Source organism: Terrapene carolina, unplaced genomic scaffold (assembly GCF_002925995.2).
Source record: "Terrapene carolina triunguis isolate 2854851 unplaced genomic scaffold, T_m_triunguis-2.0 Scaffold232, whole genome shotgun sequence".
NCBI lineage: Eukaryota > Metazoa > Chordata > Testudines > Emydidae > Terrapene > Terrapene triunguis.
This window is the reverse complement of record NW_020664583.1, coordinates 10,194,795-10,215,704: the sequence shown is the minus strand read 5'-3', so window position 1 is coordinate 10,215,704 and position 20,910 is coordinate 10,194,795. Positions and strand designations below refer to the sequence as shown.

The window sequence follows — 20,910 nt, the reverse complement described above, 5'->3', positions numbered from 1 at the left end:
CGTGACCTGGACCGGTGCTGCGAGTCCAACCGGTGCCGTGATTGCGAGCGGCGCTGGGAGTCTGAGCTGTGCTGCGATTGTAGTAGCGGGGCCAAGGGATGGAGCATCACCAGTTTGCCTCGAGACGGTGCCATATGACACTGTCATAGTGATGAGGTCTCTCGCAACCTCAAAGGTGTCTGGGGTGGATGGCAGTTCCACCTCCTTGATGACTGGGCCGAAGACTCTGACAGCATTGGACTCGATGGTCCCCCTTGCAGGGCCGAAGTCGAGGGTGCCATCTCCTCAGACTTCAGCGCTGGGTACTCCTCTTGAGGACACGCCCCATTGGCCGGCTCTAGAGGGGTGAACCTCTGGGACAGAGAGCTGCTCCTCCCTTGCTTCTGGTGCCGCTTCTGCGCCAGGGAGCGGGAGCAGTGCTGGATTGACCCTGCCGGTTTCGGTGCCGCAGGTGTCTGCCAGTGTCCTTCCGCAGTGTCGCTTCCACCATTGTCACCGGGGCGCTACGCCCCGATGAACTCGGCGCCGGGTCTTGCCGTGCCAGTGGAGGCTCTGGTCTAAGTGCCTCCTCCATAAGGAGCTGTTTGAGGTGAAAGTCTCGCTCCTTTTTGGTTCTGGGGCGAAACCCCTTACATATCCTGCACCTGTCGTCTTGGTGAGCCTCCCTCAGAAACTTTAGACAAGCGTCATGGGGGTCGCCCGTTGGCATGGGCTTGCTGCAGGACTTGCAGGGCTTGAACCCCTGGGTCTTGGGCATGTAAGCCCTCCCAAGGAAAAGTGGTCGGGATAGAGGGTAACCTCCCCCCCCCAGCCCAACTGCTAACTACTACCTAAGAACTAACTAATAAGTATAGAGAACACAAACAAAGCTAGGGAAATGTGGTAGAACTTCCTGAGCAAGATGCCACAGTTCCAACAACCATCACTGGCAGTAAGAAGGAACTGAGGAGGCGCCAGATTTGCCGGGTCATATATTGAGCGCCATGAAGGCGCCACTCCAGGGGGCTCCATAGTCGACTCGACGGGTGCTGCTAGGGGAAAAACTTTCCCACAACTGTGCATGCAGCGCACGCACACCTAATTGGAATCGATATGCGCAATCACTCGAAGAAGAACTGGAGGTTTTGTCATGTGGTGGGGACAACTGAGGCTTCTGGCACATGAGCATGGGAAATTATTTGAGATTGTTGAATAAAGCACATTGACCAAATATTTCTGTTACAATGATCAACAGCAAAACAGCCAATTATTAAACTGTTGTCTTTAAGTTCCAGAGATAACAGTCCACTGAGATGAATGGGACAGTTCACTACTGTTTCATTACATCTGTTTATGTTCTGTTCACACTTTCAAGATTTTCTTTACAACCATTAAGGTTAGAAACTTTTTTTTTAAATAAATGAAAGTTGAGATTAATGAACACTATCCGCTTCCATGGTCACTGAGACATGGAATACATGGGGCCTTGCTTTTTAAAAAAGTCTCCTTTAGCTGAGTTAGAAGGTATTGTGTTAGATTTGATGAATCAGGGCCAAATATTCTAAGAAGAGAGTCAAATTAATAACTTCTAACAGTTCTATAGTCCTTTAGCCTCATCATCAAGTAAACTAAACACCAGTTTCTTCATTCTGACAATTTATCAAGAATGAACAAGAAGTAAATGAGAACATGTACATCCACTGTCTTAATTCAGAAACCAACAGTTCTGTGTAATGGTTGCACTCACGTTACTCCACAGCACCGAATTAACTGACTGCTTTAAAACCAATACAAAACAGTTCTCCATACAAAAAGAATTTGGTGCATTACTAATTCTGTACACCCTTCTTGTAGAATGCTAGAATACTTATACTCAGAACACTTTACTGCTGTGACCAGATACCTGTAGTCAAGGAGACGCTCCATGAGGCGAGTAACTGATGTAACAAAAGAGACGCCAGTCTCCCGCCATGTCTCTTGTTCAATCTTCTCCAGCAGGCTGTTTGGAAATGAAGAGGCAGCATATGAGGCTTTCCTGGAAACGGTATAGATCCTGGAGGGAGCCAGGAGCAACTTTCTTTCTCTCTCATACAGAAGACTGACAGAATTACAGTCTTACCTGGGGTAGGGCCCAAAGAGCTGGGTTCTACTCCATGCAGCATGAAGCAAAGACAAGAAAAGATGGAATTGGCAGCAAAAGGTAAAATTTCCCATCACAATACTGTTTCAAACATAGGAAAGAGAACACTGCATGTAACAAAAATTAGTTCCCAAGCTGCTAATGGTAGCTGCTTATAGCAATGGAAAGCTGTGATTGGGAAGGAGCCTAAACCCACTGTAACACATTTTATCTCCTCAGTTAAACTGTTAAATTCTGGTCTCTAATGAGCAATCCCAGTTCAACATCTTGCATCACAACTGTTATCAGAGATATCATCCGCCGAAGCAAGGGAAACACAGAACATAGTTCTTGCCAGGTAAATAAAAAGAAAAATGAATTTTCCATTATTTTCTTTTCAAATGTATTTGCCATTTTTGCATGTACACTGATGGAGCCAAACTTCCAAAAAGTGGTTTCCATTTGTGTGCACTCAAATACAAGTGCATACTTTCTGTGTATTAACATAAAGGTGCACAGGTTATAGATTTACCTGCATACCCAAAATGATGGGTGTGAACAAGTAAATTCTATAATTTCCATCCAGAGGTGTTGGTGCACCAAAAATGCATGTAGATGTTTGTATACATCAAGCTGCATGCACATAAACGGAGACTGGATTGAGATCCTTTTGAAAATTTGCCCTGTATTCTGTTACTGATCTCAGAGGAACCACTGGATCAATTAAAGAGTCAAGATTTAACTCAGTGGAGATCAGAGTGGGTCACAATATATGCCTTCAAACCAAGATCAGCATCCAACAAGGGAGGCATTTGAAAATCAGACTTGGACGCACAGCTCAGCACCAACAATGTGGGAGGGTCAGATCTTGAGATTTCAGGTTAGCCTCCTACTATCATTATTGTTTCTTGGGTTGGAAGGGACTGGAAATGTTGTGAACTGACAGGCTTTGGAGGGAGCAGTTTCCAACTTTCAATTAATGTATGACTTTCAAGAGCAAGGTAAGCAAAGGGAGAAAAGGGAGGGAAATCCTAGATGCCCCAAAACAGGTTTGAACTGCTTAATGGTTTAGCTGGCTCTCTGAACAGTCTGAAGACTATGATTTCACACAGTGATGTCACAAAGCTGAAAACTGGCTCGTCTAGTGTGTCTGTGATAGGAACGTGGAAATCACTTGGCACACTGGATACTGTAACCTATGCAGCATCAATACTAGATTTTATTGCATGAAAGATACAAAAATATATTTTTATATTCTTGTCAGTGTAAAAGGGATGGCAAGCTTTTCCATAGCCTTCTCTCTGATTTGTGGCTCATGTCATGATAACCTGTCAAAAGTCCCTGTACATTACTGTGTTCTGAGGGAGGCCACTTCCGTTACTGGTACTTTACAATGGATCATTACATTGAAATTTCACCAAGCCTTCTAAGGTGACCTTGTAACATGCAAGATGAAGGGAGACTGGCATTGCTTACAGTAGACTGAAGAGCTCCCTGTAGTTCTCATCTCCTTTTCCTTCTGATACCAAGCTGTCCAGCTTATCAATCAATTCAGCTTCCACCTGGATCAGGGAGAAATGATGGGTTAGAAATTAACTGTGTTTGCAGAGAAGGTAAATTTCAAACATCAAGAAGGCTGAGATTGTGTTTCATGGATAATTTCTTATGCTCTGCAAGTTGCCTGATTTTATGGATGGATGATTTCTGTCCTGATATAAAAAAGCATCTGTAATTAAATAGACCCCTTTCAAATCTACAAAACAATGGCTCAGTGGATTCAGTGAAACAACTGGCCTCATATGGGTCAGTGGAAGAGGTGGACTACAGAGCTCAATTATCCTCTTGCTGAGCAGAGGGGTAAAATGGGCTTCCCTGTGGAGATTGGCTTTTTTGTTTCTTACAGGAGTCCTTGTCATCCACTTTCTTTGTTTTTATCAATACCTAGATATGGATTTTCTATAAACGAATGTATCAAGTAGAATCTTACCCTGTCCTACCTGTCAGTGAGAGGGGAAAAAAACTGGTTACTTACCTTTCGTAAAAGACAGTTACCTTTTCCGTAACTGGTGTTCTTCGAGATGTATTGCTCATGTCCATTCCATATTAGATGTGTGTGCTCACCACATGCACTGGTTCTGCAAGTTTTTCCCTCAATAGTATCCATAGGGGACCGGCTCTGGCACCCTCTGGAGTGGAGCCCGCATGGCGCGGTATAAGGGGTGCCACTGGCTCCCCCGATCCTCAGTTCCTTCTTGCCAGAAACTCCGACAGTGGGGAAGGAGGGTGGGTCATGGAATGGACATAAGCAACACATTTCGAAGAACACCAGTTACAGAAAAGGTAACTGTCTTTTCTTCTTTGAGTGCTTGTTCATGTCCATTCCATATTAGGTGACTCCCAAGCAGTACCCCTGGAGGTGGGTAGAAGTTCACTGACGTGTAGATTACAACACAGCTCTGCTGAAACAGCGTCGTCCCTGGCCTGCTGAGTGATGGCATAATGAGTGGTAAACGTGTGAACTGAGGACCACATTGCGGCTCTACAGATGTCCTGGATAGGGATGTGAGCCAGGAAGGCCGACAAAGACGCCTGCCCTCTCACTGAGTGGGCTGTGACAATTGGCGGCGGCGGAACCCCTCGTCCACTTGGCCAGGTAAGTCAGTCTAATTGAGAGCTTCCTACTTTCCAGGAGGACCTGTTGGACTCCTTCTGAACAGGTCTGCTCCTCCGGGTTCAGCCATGCAGCATCCATGCTGAGAAGTGGAGGGATGTGAGGTTGGGGTACAGGAGTCGACCGTGGTCCTGTGACAGCAAGTCCGGTCAGTTGGGCAGGGGCCAGGGAGGGGCCACTGACAGGCTCATAAGCATGCTGAACCAATGCTGGCGAGGCCACATCGGGGCGATCATGACGACCTGCGCCTTGTCTCTCTTGATCTTTGCCAGGGCCCTGCTGATGAGTAGAATCAGAGGGAACGCGTAGGGGCAGGCTCCCTGACCACGACAGGAGGAAGGCGTTGGAGAGGGAGCCATTGCTCAGACCTTGCCGAGAAAAAAACCAGTGGCAATTCCTGTTCTGTCTGGTAGCGAACAGGTCCACTTGGGGAGTTCCCCACCTTTGGAAGATCATGCAGGCTACCTCTGGATGGAGTGATCACTTGTGGTGAGAGGAGAAGCCCTGCTGAGCTGGTCCGCCAGCGTAATTCTGATGCTGGGAAGGTGACAAGCTTCCAGGTGGATCTCGTGGCTGATGCAGAAGTCCCATAGACAGAGTGCCTCCTGATAGAGAGCCGATGAGGAAGCTCCCCCTTGCCTGTTGATGTAGAACATTGAGGCTGTGTTGTCTGTCAGGACTCGTACCAACTTGCTTGACAGGTGGGGCAAGACTCCGCATGTCAGCCGGACTGCTCAGAGCTCTTCGATGTTTATGTGTAAGTATGCTTCATCCGGGGACCACATCCCGAGTCTGGAGGACACCGATATGCGCCCCCCTGCCGAGGTCCGAAGCATCTGACACCAACTCGATGGAGTGGGGAGGGTTGTCGAACAGAACACCTTCCAGGACTGTTCTGCGGTTGGTCCACCACCACAGCGAGGTAAAAATCGTCTGGGGAAGAGTAATGATCTTTTCCAGGAGGTCTCGGGACTAGGAATAGACCATCGCCAGCCACTGTTGCAGGGGCCGCATTCAGAGCCAGTCATGGCAGACCACATAAGTGCATGCTGCCATGTGGCCCAGCAGGTGCAGACAGATCCTCCTGGCTGTAGTCAGAGGGAATGCAGAGATTTCCACGATGTGGTTCGTCAACGCGTGGAACCTTTCCAGTGGCAGGAACACCCTGGTGCAGGTCGAGTTGAGGAATGCTCTGATGAACTCTATCCTCTGCACTGGCACTAACATCGACTTTTTGTCTTTTACTAGTAGACCCAGAGAGGGCATATAGTGAAGCACCGCGACATCCCTTTGGACTTGAGACCTGGAGCTGCCCTTGACGAGCCAGTCATCGAGGTAGGGGTAGATCTGGATACCTCGGCGCCTGAGGTAAGCTGTTACCACCAACCAGGGCTGGCTCTAGGATTTTTGCCGCCCAAGGCAAAAACAATTTTGCCCCCCCCCCACCCCGCCTCAACTCCGCCCCTTCCCCAAATCCCCAGCCCTGCCTCCTTCCCCCAGGCTCTCAAGCCTAGGAGGGAGGGAGGGAGGGAGGGGGAGAAGCGGCGCCCGCGCCGCGGCCACTCGGAGTCTCCCCCTCCCTCCCAGGTTTGAGAGCCTGGGAGGGAGGGGGAGACCCCGAGCCGCCGCGGCGCGCGAAACAGCTTGAGAGCCTGGGAGGGAGGGCGAGTAGCGGCGCACGAATCAGCTGTTTCATGCGCCGTGGCAGCAGCAGCGGAGGTGAGCTAGGGCGGCCGGGGCACATTTTTAGGGGCGGCATTCTGGCGCCGGCCATGCCGCCCCTAAAAATGTGCCACCCCAAGCACCAGCTTGTTTTGCTGGTGCCTAGAGCTGGCCCTGCCACCAACATGAACTTGGTGAACACCCTCGGTGCTGTTGCCAGGCCAAATGGGAGGACCGCAAACTGGTAGTGGTGGGGCCCCACCGTAAACCGAAGGAAGCATCTGTGTCCTTGAAAGATCACTATATGGAAGTATGCGTCCTTCGAGTCGAGGGCGGCATACCAGTCTCCCGGATCCAGGGAGGGGATAATAGAAGCTAGAGAGGCCATGCGGAACTTTAGCTTCTTTAAGTACCTGTTGAAGTCTTGCAGGTCCAAGATGGGCCATAGACCACCCTCGGCCTTTGGGATTAAAAAGTACCAGGAATAGAACCCCTTGTTCCTGTGCTCGAGAGGAACTTCTTCCACCACATCCAGCTGTAGCAACCCCTTTACCTTCTGCGCGAGCAGACTCTCATGAGACGGGTCTCTGAAGAGGGACGGGGAAGGCAGGTGGGAAGGTGGGGGATAGAAAGGAACTGGAGGGTATAACCCTGTTCCACAGTGCTGAGGACCCTTATGTCCGAGATTATAGCCGTCCAGGCAGGGAGGAAGAGGGAAAGGCGGTAGGAGAACACTGGGAAAGATGGATCTGGGGAATAGTCTGGTAGGTCGCCCTCAGGTGCACCCTCAAAATGACCGTTTGGCCCCCTGCTTATTATGGGTCGAGCCCGACTGGACAGAGGGTGGAGGCCGGTGGCTCGGGCAGCGCTTGTAACCCTTGGCTCATTTATGGGGCTGGTCCTGCCAAGGGTGGCTCCCCTGGCCCTGTGGCTACTGCGGTTTGAACTGCTTACACGCCGGGGCTGGGATTTAGAGACCCAGGGTTTTCAGGGTGGTGTGGGAGTCCTTGAGGCCATGCAATTTGCTGTCTGTTTGCTCTGCAAATAGGGCCCGGCTGTCGAAGGGCAGGTACTGCATAGACTGCTGGGCCTCGGTGGACAACCCGAACGGGACTGGGAGTTACTACAGGCCGGTTGCCGGGAGGATCATCCTAAGTAGGGCAACCTTCCTTTTGGAGATGGGCCATGACGGCCCGGCGATCGGCAGTCTCTCGTGTCTGATCGGTCCTGGGATCGGGGCTGGTCCCGGAGTTCTTGCAGCAAGGCGCGTGCCTCAGAGGGTCTGCGCTAATCTATTGGCGAGGTACGCCGGCCCTATGCCCTCTCATTTCCTTCTTGCCGGCAACTCCGACAGAGGGGTAGGAGGTCAGATAATGGAATGGACATGAACAACACATCTCAAAGAACAACAGTTACAAAAGGTAGGTAACTGTTTGTTTGTTTTTCTTCTTTGAGTGCTTGCTCATGTCAATTCCATTCTAGGGGCATGTCTACACTTACCTCCGGAGCGATTGATCCAGTGGGGGTTGACTTATTGCGTCTAGTGAAGATGCGATAAATCGACTGCCGAGCGCTGTCCCGTTGACTCTGGTACTCCACCGGAGCGAGAAGTGTAGGCAGAGTTGATGGGGGAACGTCAGCAGTCGACCTACCGCAGTGAAGACACCGCGGTAAGTAGATCTAAGGACGTCAACTTCAGCTACGTTATTCAGGTAGCTGAAGTTGCATAACTTAGATCGATCCCACCCCCCTCAGTGTAGACCAGGCCTAGGTGACTCATAGGCAGTATCCCTGGAGTTCACAGTTGTGCGGCTTGCAACACTGGTCTACCAAAACCAGCATCGGCATGAACCTGCTGGGTAAGTGCGTAATGAGATGTAAATGTGTGGATGGACGACCAAGCAGTGGCCCTGCAGATATCTTGAATTGGCACTTGGGCCAGGAAGGCTGCTGCCGAGGCTTGTGCCCTAGTCGAGTGGGCGGTTACAATCACCGGTGGAAGCACTTTCACCAGATCATAGCAGAAACGGATGCAGGTGGTGATCCATGATGAAATTCTCTGGGCGGACACTGGAAAACTTTTCATCTTGTCCGCCACCGCGACGAACAACTGTGTTGACTTACGGAATAGCTTGGTCCTTTCAATGTAAAAGGCTATTGCACTCCTGACATCCAGAGAGTGTAATTTGTGCTCCTCTTCTGACTTATGAGATTTTGGAAAGAAGATAGGTAAGTATATGTCCAGGCTTGTATGAAACTGTGAAGTTACCTTGGGCAGGAAAGCTGGGTGCGGTCACAGCTGGACCTTGTCTTTGTAAAACACTGTATAGGGAGGCTCTGAGGTAAGCGCCCTAATCTCGAGCAGAGGTTATTGTCACCAGGAATGAAACCTTCCAGGAGAGCAGAAGCAGGGAGCAGGAAGCCAAAGGCTCAAAGCGGGGAGAGGGGGGAATGGTTTATTGTTCACCCAACTGATCACTCTTTTTAATTGTGATGCATAATAATAATATGCCAAGTTAGGGAAAGCTTTAAGCAGTGCTTTTTCTTGCTTTAGCTATCACTAACAAAGATTCTGGAATCATAACTCACTTGACAATTTTGCTGATGGATCATGAGACAGAATAAAATACATTTGCTCTTCCACCATTTCAGCATATTGGCTTTGCAGTACTCAGAGCAGAAAATGTTTATTTGTGCCACTAGCCTAAGATCCAGAAGAGTCACAGAGAATAGGTATGTGTATTAACAAGGTTCACATTTTTAGTTTAGTTTCTGACCATAACGATACACTTTAATATGACATGGGTCAGTTGCCATAAAGAAGAGCAAGGAGGAGAACGTAGCCTTTTGCAGGTAATTCCCTTTAGAGTGTAAAGTGGTATTTCTTTACATTCAATGCAATGTGCCTTTATTGATTTTTTCCCCCTCTTCTTTAAAGTGTAGATTTTTGTTAGTAAATAGTAATCACAACAATAAACCAAACCCTAAAAATATTATTATTATCATGAGTAAGCATGTATTAGTAAATATTGAGATCAATGGGTCTACTCATGGGCTTGAAGTCAAGCATGTGCTTAAGTGTTTGCAAGATATGTCCCACAGATAAGACAATGCCTCAGAGGGCTCATACTTTAAAAGACACAAAACCAGCCATCAGGCTACACTTTCATTGTAGCTAGCATCTGTGGAGATGCACTTTTGATAGGCCAATGGTAGGAAAATTGTTAAAAAGTCTCAATGCACATAAAGCCATACAGGGTATTTCATCCAAAGATTTCAAAGCACTGTATGCATTTTTATTAATCACATGATACTCATTGTACAGATGGGAAAACTGAGGCACAGAGAGGTTAAAGCCAACATGTTGAAACTAACTTTAGATGCCTCACTTTTGAGTTCCCAATTTGAGACATTTAGAGCCTGATTTGCTCACAATTCCAAAGGAAGTCAATGAGCAGCAGGTGCTCAGCAACTCTGAAAACAAGGCCTCAGGCATCAAGCTAGGTATCCAGAAACTGAGACACAGAAAATTAGTGGACACTTTTTTGAAAATTTAGCCTTAAGGCCAGATTAAAGGTATTTAGACAACTAAAGAGGCAAATGTGCTCCTAGTGGGTTTTCAGGAGACCCTATAGTGCCTGATTACCACTGATTTTAGTGAGGCATCTAGATGCTTTTGAAAATTCCACTAGGCACTCATATTCATCTTTAGGCATCTAAATACCTTTACAAATCTGGTGCTACGTGACTAACCCAAGCTCATACAGAAAGTTGGCAGCAGGGCCAGGAATAGGAGTAAACTACTGCAAGCACTAGAATACCTACCTCATCATATATGGTTTAGCAAGCTTCCAGTGTTTTTACCATTAGGAAGGAGAATCCACTTTCCCTTGCTCCCTGTGCAGTGAGTACAACACTGTGTTCTGTATTAATAGGAGAAATGGCTACTTGGAAAATGCCTTATAGAAATGTTCATATAATGGTGGGACTTTGGTAGCAGTGTTGTAAAGGATGTTACTTTTTAATTAAGATCTATCTATCTATCTACATCAACAGCTCCCTCACATTCAGAAACAAACTAGCAGTACTTCTAGTACAGTGTTACAGAAGGGAAGAACAACATAGAGGATATAGCAAGAGCCTGGAAAACCATTTCACCTGTTTGAAGTTGCCATTTTTCCTCTGCTCCCAGTCCATCATGTCATGAAAGATGGGGATCATGATGTTGCGGACCTCTGTCTGTGGGACCAGTGTGACACCAAGAAAGGGGCCAATCATTCCCGGAATAAAGTGAATTTTATGTTCACCTGGGCAACACAAAGCAATTTACATTTAATGAAAGCCTTCCTTTTTTTATCATTCCTTGCTGAGAACAGGGCCGGCTCTAACTCTTTTGCCGCCCCAGGCAAAAAAGAAGAGTGCCGCCCCGCCGTAACACCCTCCCCCACTAGCGCTGCGCCGCTGACCCCCCCTCCCCGAGCGCTGCGCCGGGCCGCCGAAACCCCCGCCCCCAGCGCCGGGCCGGGCTGCACAAATCCCAGGAGTGCCAGGCCGCTCAAACCCCCGCCCCAGCGCTGCGCCGGGCCGCCGAACCCCCCCCCCGAGCGCTGCGCCACCCCCCCCCGCGCAGCGCCGGGCCGCCCAAACCCCTGCGCTCCCCCAGCGCCGCGCCGCCGAAACACCCCCGCGCTGCCCGGCCGAAACAAAAACAAAACCCCCCCTCGAGCGCCCCCCCGCCATCCCAACATTGGCTGCCCCTTCTGAGGTGCCGCCTCAAGCACGTGCTTGGTCTGCTGGTGCCTAGAGCCGGCCCTGGCTGAGAAAAAGGTGAGACTCTTTGGTAAAGAAACATGCAACCTGTCCCCGAATTAAGCTTGAAGAAGCAAACAGGTTCTTTCTCCAAAAAGTATCAAATTAATGGTACTTTAAGTTTTCCATTTTCCATGGCGAAGTCTGCCTGGTTATCTTTACATTAATTAATCTTTACATTTAGCAGAAACCGCAGATCCTACAGGGAAACTCATTCAATAGCTGCTCCACCTTTATGTGCCAGCATGCATTAATTCTGCCAGAGAAAATTGAGAGATTCCACTGCTGTTTTGGAGGCTCGGGCTCCTAAGAAGAAAGGGCTTTTTCAAAGGAACTGTGGCACTAGTATTTAATGGATCAGCTACATGTCCTTTAGACTTTTTAGAGCTCCTTAACCTCAGTGGCGTGAAATTTGCAATAGAATGGACAAGAACCTTGACTTCGAACCAAACAGTGTCACCTCTAAGTAGCAGGAATATACAGCATTGTTAGCAATTGCTTTTATAGTGTGCTTCCACTGTGAAACTTTAGTATATAAAACAAAATTATCTGGAAAAAAAACCAAAACACACTGATAGGGCAATATTGTTTTGAGATATCATTTCTCCCCAAAATTATCTTTCAGGTTAAATTGGGAATCCAACATACACCTACATATTGGAGGTTTTCCTCTAGTAAATTAATCAGCCTCTTACGTGGTCCCACAATTGCAAAAAGGCAGGGGTAGGAAGAGAGAAATAAATAAATCAGGAAAAGCAGAAAAGAATGATTTTGATTTAAAGAGATAGTAACTTTAATCCCTAGGGGAGCATATGTCATTAACTCTGCAATATTAAAACTCTTATTTCTTTTCTGTCATTGTGTATGTGAAGCATAAAGTTTGGTATGTTCCTCAAAATCATGATCCGGATGATTACAATTTAGAAGTACTGGATTTTGTCTTTTAAGCTGCATGTGACATTTGTTTAAGCCTGTTAACAATTTCATAAATATTGCTATCTGCTTTTCAGACAAATAATGAGAAGCAAAGTGTGTTTCTAACATAACTAATACAGTGGAGTCAATGTGATACATTCCCTGCCAATGTGATGTGGCACATGCCATAAGATGCTACACTGCACCCCAGCTCACTTCAACCAGAAGATGTTATTTAGATCAGAAATAAGCACAATTCATAATTTTGTAGATTATAAAGCCAGCAGGGGCGGCGAGTTGTATGGGCCTATAGTGCCTGGGCTCCAGCAAATTCAGGGCCCGGGGGGCCCGGCTCCACCAATGTTCGGGACCCCAACACCCCCTCCCACACCATCTTCTGCACCCCAACCCACTGTCCAAGCCCAAAGCCTGCATCCAGAGCCCACACCCATCCCGTACCCAAATTCTCTCCTAGAGCCTGCACTCCAAACCCCCTCCTGCACCGCAACACCCTGCCCCAGCCCAGAGCCTGCACCTAGCACTCAAACTCCATCTCAGAGCCTTAGGCAGGTGTGTGTGGTGTGTGTGTGTGTGTGTGGGGGGAGGTGGGACTTGGACCCGTTCTGGGCACCACCAAAAATTATACAAACCTCCTACCCCTGAAGGCCAGAAGGGACCATTGTTATCATCTAATCGAACCTCATGTATAACACAGGCCATAGGATTTCCCTGAATTAATTCCTGTTTGAACTAGACCATATCATTTAGAAAAACATCCAATCTTGATTTTAAAATTGGCAGTGACGGAGAATCCACCACAACCCTTGGTAAGTTGTTCCAATGGATAATACCCTCACTGTTAAAAATTTATGCCTTATTTCTAGGGTGAATTTGTCTAGCTGCAATTTCCAGCTATTAGATCTTGTTATATCTTTGTCTGCCAGATTGAAGAGCCCTCTGTTACCTGTTCCATACATAGATTCTTATAGACTGAGATCAAGTCACCCCTTAATATTGTCTTTGTTAAGCTAACAGATTGAGCTCCTTGGGTTCTTCACTATATGGCATGTTTTCAATCCTCTCATCATTTTTGTGGCTCTTCTCTGAATCCTTTCCAATATCAATGTCTTTCATGAATTTTGGAAACCAGAAATGTGCAACCGCTACTGGAATATAGTGCCCCTGTGCCAAATATAGAGGTAAAATAACCCCTCTACTCCTAGTCAACATTCCCTGTTTTTTTTATAATCAAGAAACACATTAGCGCTTTTGGCCATAGCTTTACTCTGGGAGATCTTGTTCAGCTGATTATCCACCATGACCTCCAAGTCCTTTTTGGAGTCACTGCTTGCCAGGACAGAATCCCCCCATCCTAAAAGTAAGGCCTAGATTCTTTTTACTACTCACCCAATCTTTGTGTCATCTACAAACTTTACCAGGAATGATTGTATGTACTCTTCCCAGACATATAAATATGTTAAATAGCGTAGGGCCAATAAATGATCCCTGAGGGGCTCCACTAAGAACACACTTGCTTGATTATGATTCCCCATTTACAATCACATTTTGTGAGCGATCAGTTAGCTAGTTTTAGTACATTCAATATATGCTGTGTTGATTTAGTAACATTCCAGTGTCTTAATCAAAATATCATGTGGTACAAATTCAAATGACTTACAGAAATGTAAGTCTATTACAACTGGTGTAAAAAATATTGCATAATTGTGGGCAAACTTTTGTTTTTTTAAACCAGTAACAGAGAATTTGTTACCATGCTTATTAGACACATTAATACAGCACTCATAAATATGCACTTTACTGCATGTCACGTCTGTACATGATCGCTAACTGTGCACTTTTAGAATTCTGCATCACCCTGACTTGTTCTGTTGTACCATTTCCAAATGGATGAAATTGGACACAGCTGGAAACGTTTAGTTTCAGCTGTGCCAACATAGACCAGATTAAAGTCAAGAGTGTACAAGCGTATCTCAAATACTAGACTAGATTGCAGCACAATAGCAGGGATTTCCAAATGCTAATGCAGTACATCATCTGGGAATACCAAAGAAAAGCTGTTGAAACCAGTCACTACAAGATTTGAGAGTAAAGTATTCAAATTCATAGAAATGAGTTATTTCAAATGAGAAAAATATCACCATGGATCTATGCAGAAAGTCATTTTTTTTTAGTTGAAAATTCCTGAAGAAACTATAAGACCCAGCATGAGCTCTGTGGTTTTACACCACCAAAGCTGAATATTAGTAATGCAATTCTTAGACAACTTTAGTTTTGGTGATTAGGAAGAGAACAGGAGACAGAGAGACATACCCAGGTTCTGCCACATGCTGAATAACTCATATGCCATCATCACTCGCATGTCGCCATATCTGAAAGAGATGGCATAGACACAACCCCTTAATGGGACAAAATGCAGCAAGTTGGTGATCTAATGCAATTAAATTAATATGTAAACCAAGGTTATACTTTTTAAGAACATCAAGGGATTCATCTAATTGTTGAATAATTGTCCTATGATCTCTACTTATGATTTTTCTGGGGCAAATCCTCCCACTGCCTGTAATGTATGGGAGTTTGTGATAAAAACTTATGTCCTACTTTTGAGGTGATGGAAAAAATCCGAGTTTCGGAGGCAAGGAGATCATATTCTTACTTGTCCAGAATCTTCTTTCTCTTAGCTGGAGTGATAGTTTCTAGCTGCAGGCTTGGCTGGTTTATAAACAGAACTGCCAAGCTGAAATAGGAGTTCCACACCTAGAAAACAGGAAGGAAATTAAACACATGTTAGTCCAAAGGCAGAACAAGTTCTGAACACAAACATACATGCCATGCATACATTTTACAGAAGGCATCAGGTTGTTCCACCTTAAGTCAGAGGAAAATAGATAATTATGTCTAAATAAACCAGATGTAATAATAAAATAAGTTAAATCAGTCCCAGGAATTATACAAATACTGGAGGGAATGACAATTAAAAGAACCCAGCAGCAAGGGAGTGCTGGGGCTTCAGACATAGGCCTTTCACCTCTCGACACCACCTGAATTCAACTCTGCCTTAGGCCAAAAGTGAAATGAGTTTGGTAGTTTCAAATATTCCTAATGAACACTTTTTCATACCCCTAAACCACACCATAGAGTGTGCTTTGAATTACATTAGACACTATACATTCTTGACTTTAGCCAATGCAAGCGGTCTCACTTTTCAAACCCTTAGAATTCATAATGCTTTTGCTCTTCTGGGATTTCCCAGTTCAGTCAAAGCCTCAGCAGAGTTTGATGACTGTATCAGCTAGTTTATTTTCTGAGCTAACAAACATAGTGAACATAATCCATTAACATAGAGTAGCCGCTGTTCCTGCATTGCTGCTGGTTTTAAAGGATGTCATGAAATTTTCCAGATTTCAAACCTTACCTTAAAATCAAAGTCTGTTTCTGTGAAGTTCTTGTGCAGGGCAGAGGACAGGTACTGGACTGTTGTAACTATGATACTATAATTTAAAAAAAAGATCCTTTTCAATCTGCAGTACAAATCACATTCAAAGAGTCTTTGAGTAGCTCTGAGCACTGGTGGTTTCTGTTATATTTCAAAATGCATTTTGGCACTCTTTCTTTATGCAGTAATTTCTAGATATCACCATAAAGGTCACTGTGTTGTTTTTTTTTAACAAAACTTCATATTAAATAATGCAAGGCAGAATTCACAAATATGTTTTCCTAAAATATTGTAGATTTTGGAAACGGAAGAGTATCTTTGTAATTCTTGAGTTTATTTTCAAAAGTCCATTACTGCAGTTAATAAATAAAGGAACAAAAATAACTTACTTATTTTTGTTTCTGTGCATTTCTTTAATAAAAAAGGCAGAATTTTTCAGGGAGGCACAATCCTCTACAGTTTTTGGACTTTGCTGTAAACTGATCTCCTCTGTACATTTTTGGTAATATTTTGTAAACTCTGGGTTCACTGGGAAACTTACTTTTTTTGTAGGTGCATAAAAGCCTTTAATTAAATGGGAATAAATCATGTAATAACATGCAAGAATTAACAAAGTCTAATTTGCTTTGGTATAAAACAGTAATAGGCTAAAGCTCAGCATCTCATTCATGTGGTACTTTCAGTGACATTGATAAATGCACTTTATTTCAACTTGAAGAGATTTCCAGCTAAATGGTGCCAGCAGGATCAGGCTATCTAGGTAACCAGGTCATTTTACTTTACATGGATTTCTCTTTTTCTACAGTACAGCATGTAACCTGGGGGTCTACAACATCTAAAGCCACTTCTTTCACTTCTCATTAGCACTGTGAACTCATAGAGCATACAACACCACAGCTGACCAATCAGCCTTCAGGAAGAGGTCCATGACATCATCTTGCAATATGGACCCCTCCAGTAGTTCAGTTAGTCAACTGTGATGCTACAGTTAGGTTAGCTAATAAAATGAGACACTAGTACGTAATCCCAGCCTCTGGGTATAATCCTGGCTCTCAGCCTGCTGCTGCTACCTCCTAAAAACAACAGAAAAAGCTTGACAAGGCAAAAATAAAACTAAATAAATTCAAGCCCAAATGACAACTGCATAATCAAAAAAATAATGATTTCAATCTGATGCTTTGTCATCTGGTTTAAGGACTGTGGTCTGCCCCTCCTTTTCTAAAAAAAATTGAGTCCACCACTGATCTAAGCTGAGTTGCTCTGGTCTTTCACCCAAAGAGCAGTTTTAGAGCCAGTAGGGATGCTGGTACTGCCAGGAGCAGTAGCCCAAGGCAGTACACCAGGCACAACCTGCGAGAAAACTCCTTGGTGAGTTTTGTTGCTGTTTTTTAAATTGAGACACAATGAAGACAGAGAGGTAACGATGTAGGTAAAAGGAAAATTAAGACCACAAGCACTATATATTCAAGTGCTATATATTCCTTAGAAGCTCCTTCCATTTCAGTAACTTGGCTGAAATGGCAGAGCCAGTCTTTTTGGCTGTCACTCCTTGCACCTCAGACTATTGACGAAGTGCATCTATCACATGGCAAGAGGAAACCATGCCTCCCTCAGTCAGGGAAGGATTTGAGGGGTACTTGTGGATACAGTCATAGATAACTGGAATTGGTATCTAGTTCTACTCGACACTTAAAGAGTGTTGCCTATCTTCAAAGCAATGGACCTAAGCAAAGCAATTACCTAAACTTTACAGATGGGAAAACAGACAAAGGGGCAGATGTACAAAGGGGTAAATATACTCCATATGTGACCAACTTTGGGCAGATCATTTTAGCTCACTATCACTTGTGTGCATAAATGATAGAATTTACATACAGGAAGCCTATTTGCACTTGGTTTTTGTGGGAAAAAAAAGAAGTTTATAGTATTAACTATATAGTATGCGTGCCCACTGGTAGCATGTAAAACTTGTACATGCAAGTGATCATTCATTGACAAAAGCCCTAATTTGGCCCTGATAGCTTAAGTAACTTTGCAGAACCAGGATTAGTACTCAGGAGGAGTTCCTGCCTGGAGTCCCATCCCTCAGTCCACTAAAACACACTGTTTCTCTGGGATGAGAAGCCCTAATTTAGAGCACCCACAGAGTTTTCATACAAACTTTCAGTGCTTTAAACATGTCCTCACTCACTTGCTGGTGAGCAACCTCATCACCATCCAGTCCCGAGGAAAGACACTCATCTTCATCAGGTTTCGAAACACACAGAAAATCTTCAGCAGGAACTCCTAATACACAGAAAGAAGAGGATAATAAGCAGTGGCAGCTGTAGGCAAATGTACTTTCCTAGCCACAGCCAAGACAATTAAGCTAATTATGTTACCCTTGCTTGATCCCTGTGTCACTACGCTACATAGCTCAAAACATGGAAGCAGCATATATGGGAATGAGGCAAATACAGTTGTTTTCAGCAGGTACATTCTCCTATATTTTAAAGCTTACAATGCAGAACTTCATTTTACTTTATTCCATATGACATTTCAATAGTGTCATGCAGAATTCTGGTCTGAGTTCCCAGTGTGCCTTTTGGAGGAATTGTTATTTATTTAATTTATATTTAAAAGGGTATGTTTTCATGGTTCTATGCACCCCTGTCATAAAATTAAAAAAAATTCTTTTATAGGTTATGTAATATGGTAATATAAGATCCCATTTATGATGAAGAAAGGACTTGCTAAAGGCATCCCACCCAGCTGTCTGTTTCTAAAAGGACCACTTCAGAGAGAGAGAGACTGTGTCTGTGATGTAGTCCTGAGCAAAGGATTGAGGAAAAACTCCTGAGATCAAATCCTGGCTCTGCCAATGACTTATCTTTTGACTCTGAATAAATCACTTAGCAAGTCACTATCTGCCTCATTTTTCACTTTTATATAACGATGATAGTAATCGTCTCTTAACCCATACAAGGGGTATACATTATTGTTGTTACACCAACATAGTTCCATCTCTATCTCCATAGCCAATTTAATCACAGGTCTTTTTACTGAGACTATCAAGAAGGTTGCCAGCTGTGATAGTGGTATTTGTGATGTCAGGTGAGAACAACTTCAAAACTTTTCTTAAGTGAACTCCTCAATAGAGATGGTCAAAACTTCGAATTTCTGGTTTGTGGGAAATTCAAAATTCCTTTTTTCTGATTCAGGTAGAAAACAAATATTTTTGAAATTTCCTAATTACCCGAAATTCTTTCCCCCTCACCCCCCAAAATAGTTTTGGAAGACATTAATTTTGAAATTTCATTTTGGATTTCTCAGTTTTGTTTTGGAAGCTTGTTTTTTGTTCCGGAATTTCAAAACTTTGTTTCAAATTTGATTTGACTTGATTTTTTAATTTTTATTATATTTAATATTATTTCATTACATGTAGATGTAGTAAATATCATTAAAGGCAGCTGCTTCTTAGTACTGACTGAAACATCTTAGTAGCTGCCCTTAATGATTTTAAAAATAAAATATATATTAAAATAGAATATTTAAACTATTATAGAATATTATGAGTCAGTAGCTACAGTGCATAATGTGCAATGCTACTGACATAAAATAATGTAAAATAATGTAACTATAAAAACAGGTACAAATAAAATAGAATTCAAAATGAAATTTTGGAATTTCCAAAGCAAAAATTCAAATCCCAAAGCAAAATTTGGAAATCTGAAATGATATTTGTTTGTTTTGAAATTTGATCAAAACTGACAACTTTTTCAGAAATATTTCAATTATGATGAGACCAACATTTTCTGTTAAAAAATTCCACAAAAATTTCCAACAAGCTCTACTCTTATGTATATTCCATATCTACTTAAGACTCAGTATAAGAGTGCCAACTCTTATCATGTGGACTATTGAAGAAGTCATCAAAAGTCAGCTTTAGATCACTACCAATTTGTGCTCCATTCAACCTAGCCACCTAGAGGTAAGAGACTCTGTTATCCCAAAGTCTATATCTCTGAGCCACCCAGCCTTTCTCAGGATACATTTTCATTGGTATATACAATAATTGGAAGTTGACAACCTCTTCCAAAAGCACTTCAGATCCTGTTCCACCTTGTTTGTTCGGTGTTTTAACAGGTTTCTACCATGGTGTCAGTTTGGTATTACTATTCACTCTATTACTGAGCTGTCACACTAGCCACAAAAACATTTTGTATGTAACCCCATCATCATACTGTGAAAGGAAAGTGACAGCATGACTGTTACTTCCATCAGATTTATGTATTGCTTCTTGAAGTTATTCTGCACTTCAGAGCCATTTACTGTGGTCTGAGACATGCTGCCTTCATAAAGATGCGAAGGTAACAGGTAGGCTTCTCTCCCTTTGAGATGGACACCTCAAAGCAGATGATGGTTGGGAAGCCACCAGTGACGGTACATAAACTGTGTACTAAGCAACTCTCTCTTGGCCTCTAATAGCTATGATTTAGGTCACCACTCACAAAAGGGAATTTGGGGTGCTTGTCGAAGCATACCAGGTGGATTAGGCTGGCCAATACTCCAACAAACCAAGGAAAAATTTGCTGTTGACTTTTCTCTGCTTGGTATGCAAAAGTCAGCCTGGGAATATAATTATCTTTTGACATAAGAACAAACTTCAAACCTTTTCTTAAATGAGCTCCTATGTATATTCCATGCCCTTCAATAGGTTACAGAATAAACTACTTTGGATTTTCTAGTCTGTACAGACTACTAGTCTGTAGTTCAGGCTATGTTCCACAAAGTACCATAATGATATCTATCCCAGGTATTTATCTGCTCCCTATTACCATATGATCTGAACACCTTGCTATCTTTAATGTATTTATCCTCACACTACTGCCACGAGGTAGGGAAGTGCTAACTAACTGCAGCTGAGAGGTGTTATTCCCAGTGCGGGTAGACAGATTCATGCTAGCAGGGCTAAAAATAGCAGTGTAGACATTCACGCTTGGGCTGGAGCTGAGGGGGAGGGTCTCAGACCCTGGGCTCCAGTCCAAGCAGGAACATCTAAACTGCTATTTTTAGCCTGGAAGCCCAAGTTCTGCAAGCCCAAATCTGTTGACCCAGGCTCTGAGATTCAGCACCATGGGTTTTTCTTTGCAGTGTAGACATACCTTTGGTGGTTTGTTCAAGGTCACACAGGAAGCCTGGGCTGGAGGTAGGGACTCCCAACTCCTAGGCTAGTGCCCTAACCACTGGACCATCCTTTTCTCTAATAATAATAAACGAAGTATATGAAACAAATAGTGACTATATCTGTAGTGAATGTGG

At 44.1% G+C, this 20,910-nt stretch overlaps 1 protein-coding gene across 1 annotated transcript in view; it reads right to left on the bottom strand.

Moving 5' to 3' along the window:
- DOCK3 (dedicator of cytokinesis 3) overlaps positions 1–20,910 on the bottom strand; it is a 357,395-nt gene that overhangs the window by 77,319 nt on the left and 259,166 nt on the right. The window contains exons 26-33 of the mRNA XM_029912574.1: positions 17,801–17,895; positions 15,589–15,664; positions 14,830–14,930; positions 14,487–14,545; positions 10,590–10,738; positions 3,575–3,660; positions 2,099–2,125; positions 1,883–1,978 (exon numbers count right to left, since the gene is read on the bottom strand). Of these exons, the coding sequence (XP_029768434.1) occupies positions 1,883–1,978; positions 2,099–2,125; positions 3,575–3,660; positions 10,590–10,738; positions 14,487–14,545; positions 14,830–14,930; positions 15,589–15,664; positions 17,801–17,895 (689 nt within the window). The remainder of the gene's footprint in view (positions 1–1,882; positions 1,979–2,098; positions 2,126–3,574; positions 3,661–10,589; positions 10,739–14,486; positions 14,546–14,829; positions 14,931–15,588; positions 15,665–17,800; positions 17,896–20,910) is intronic.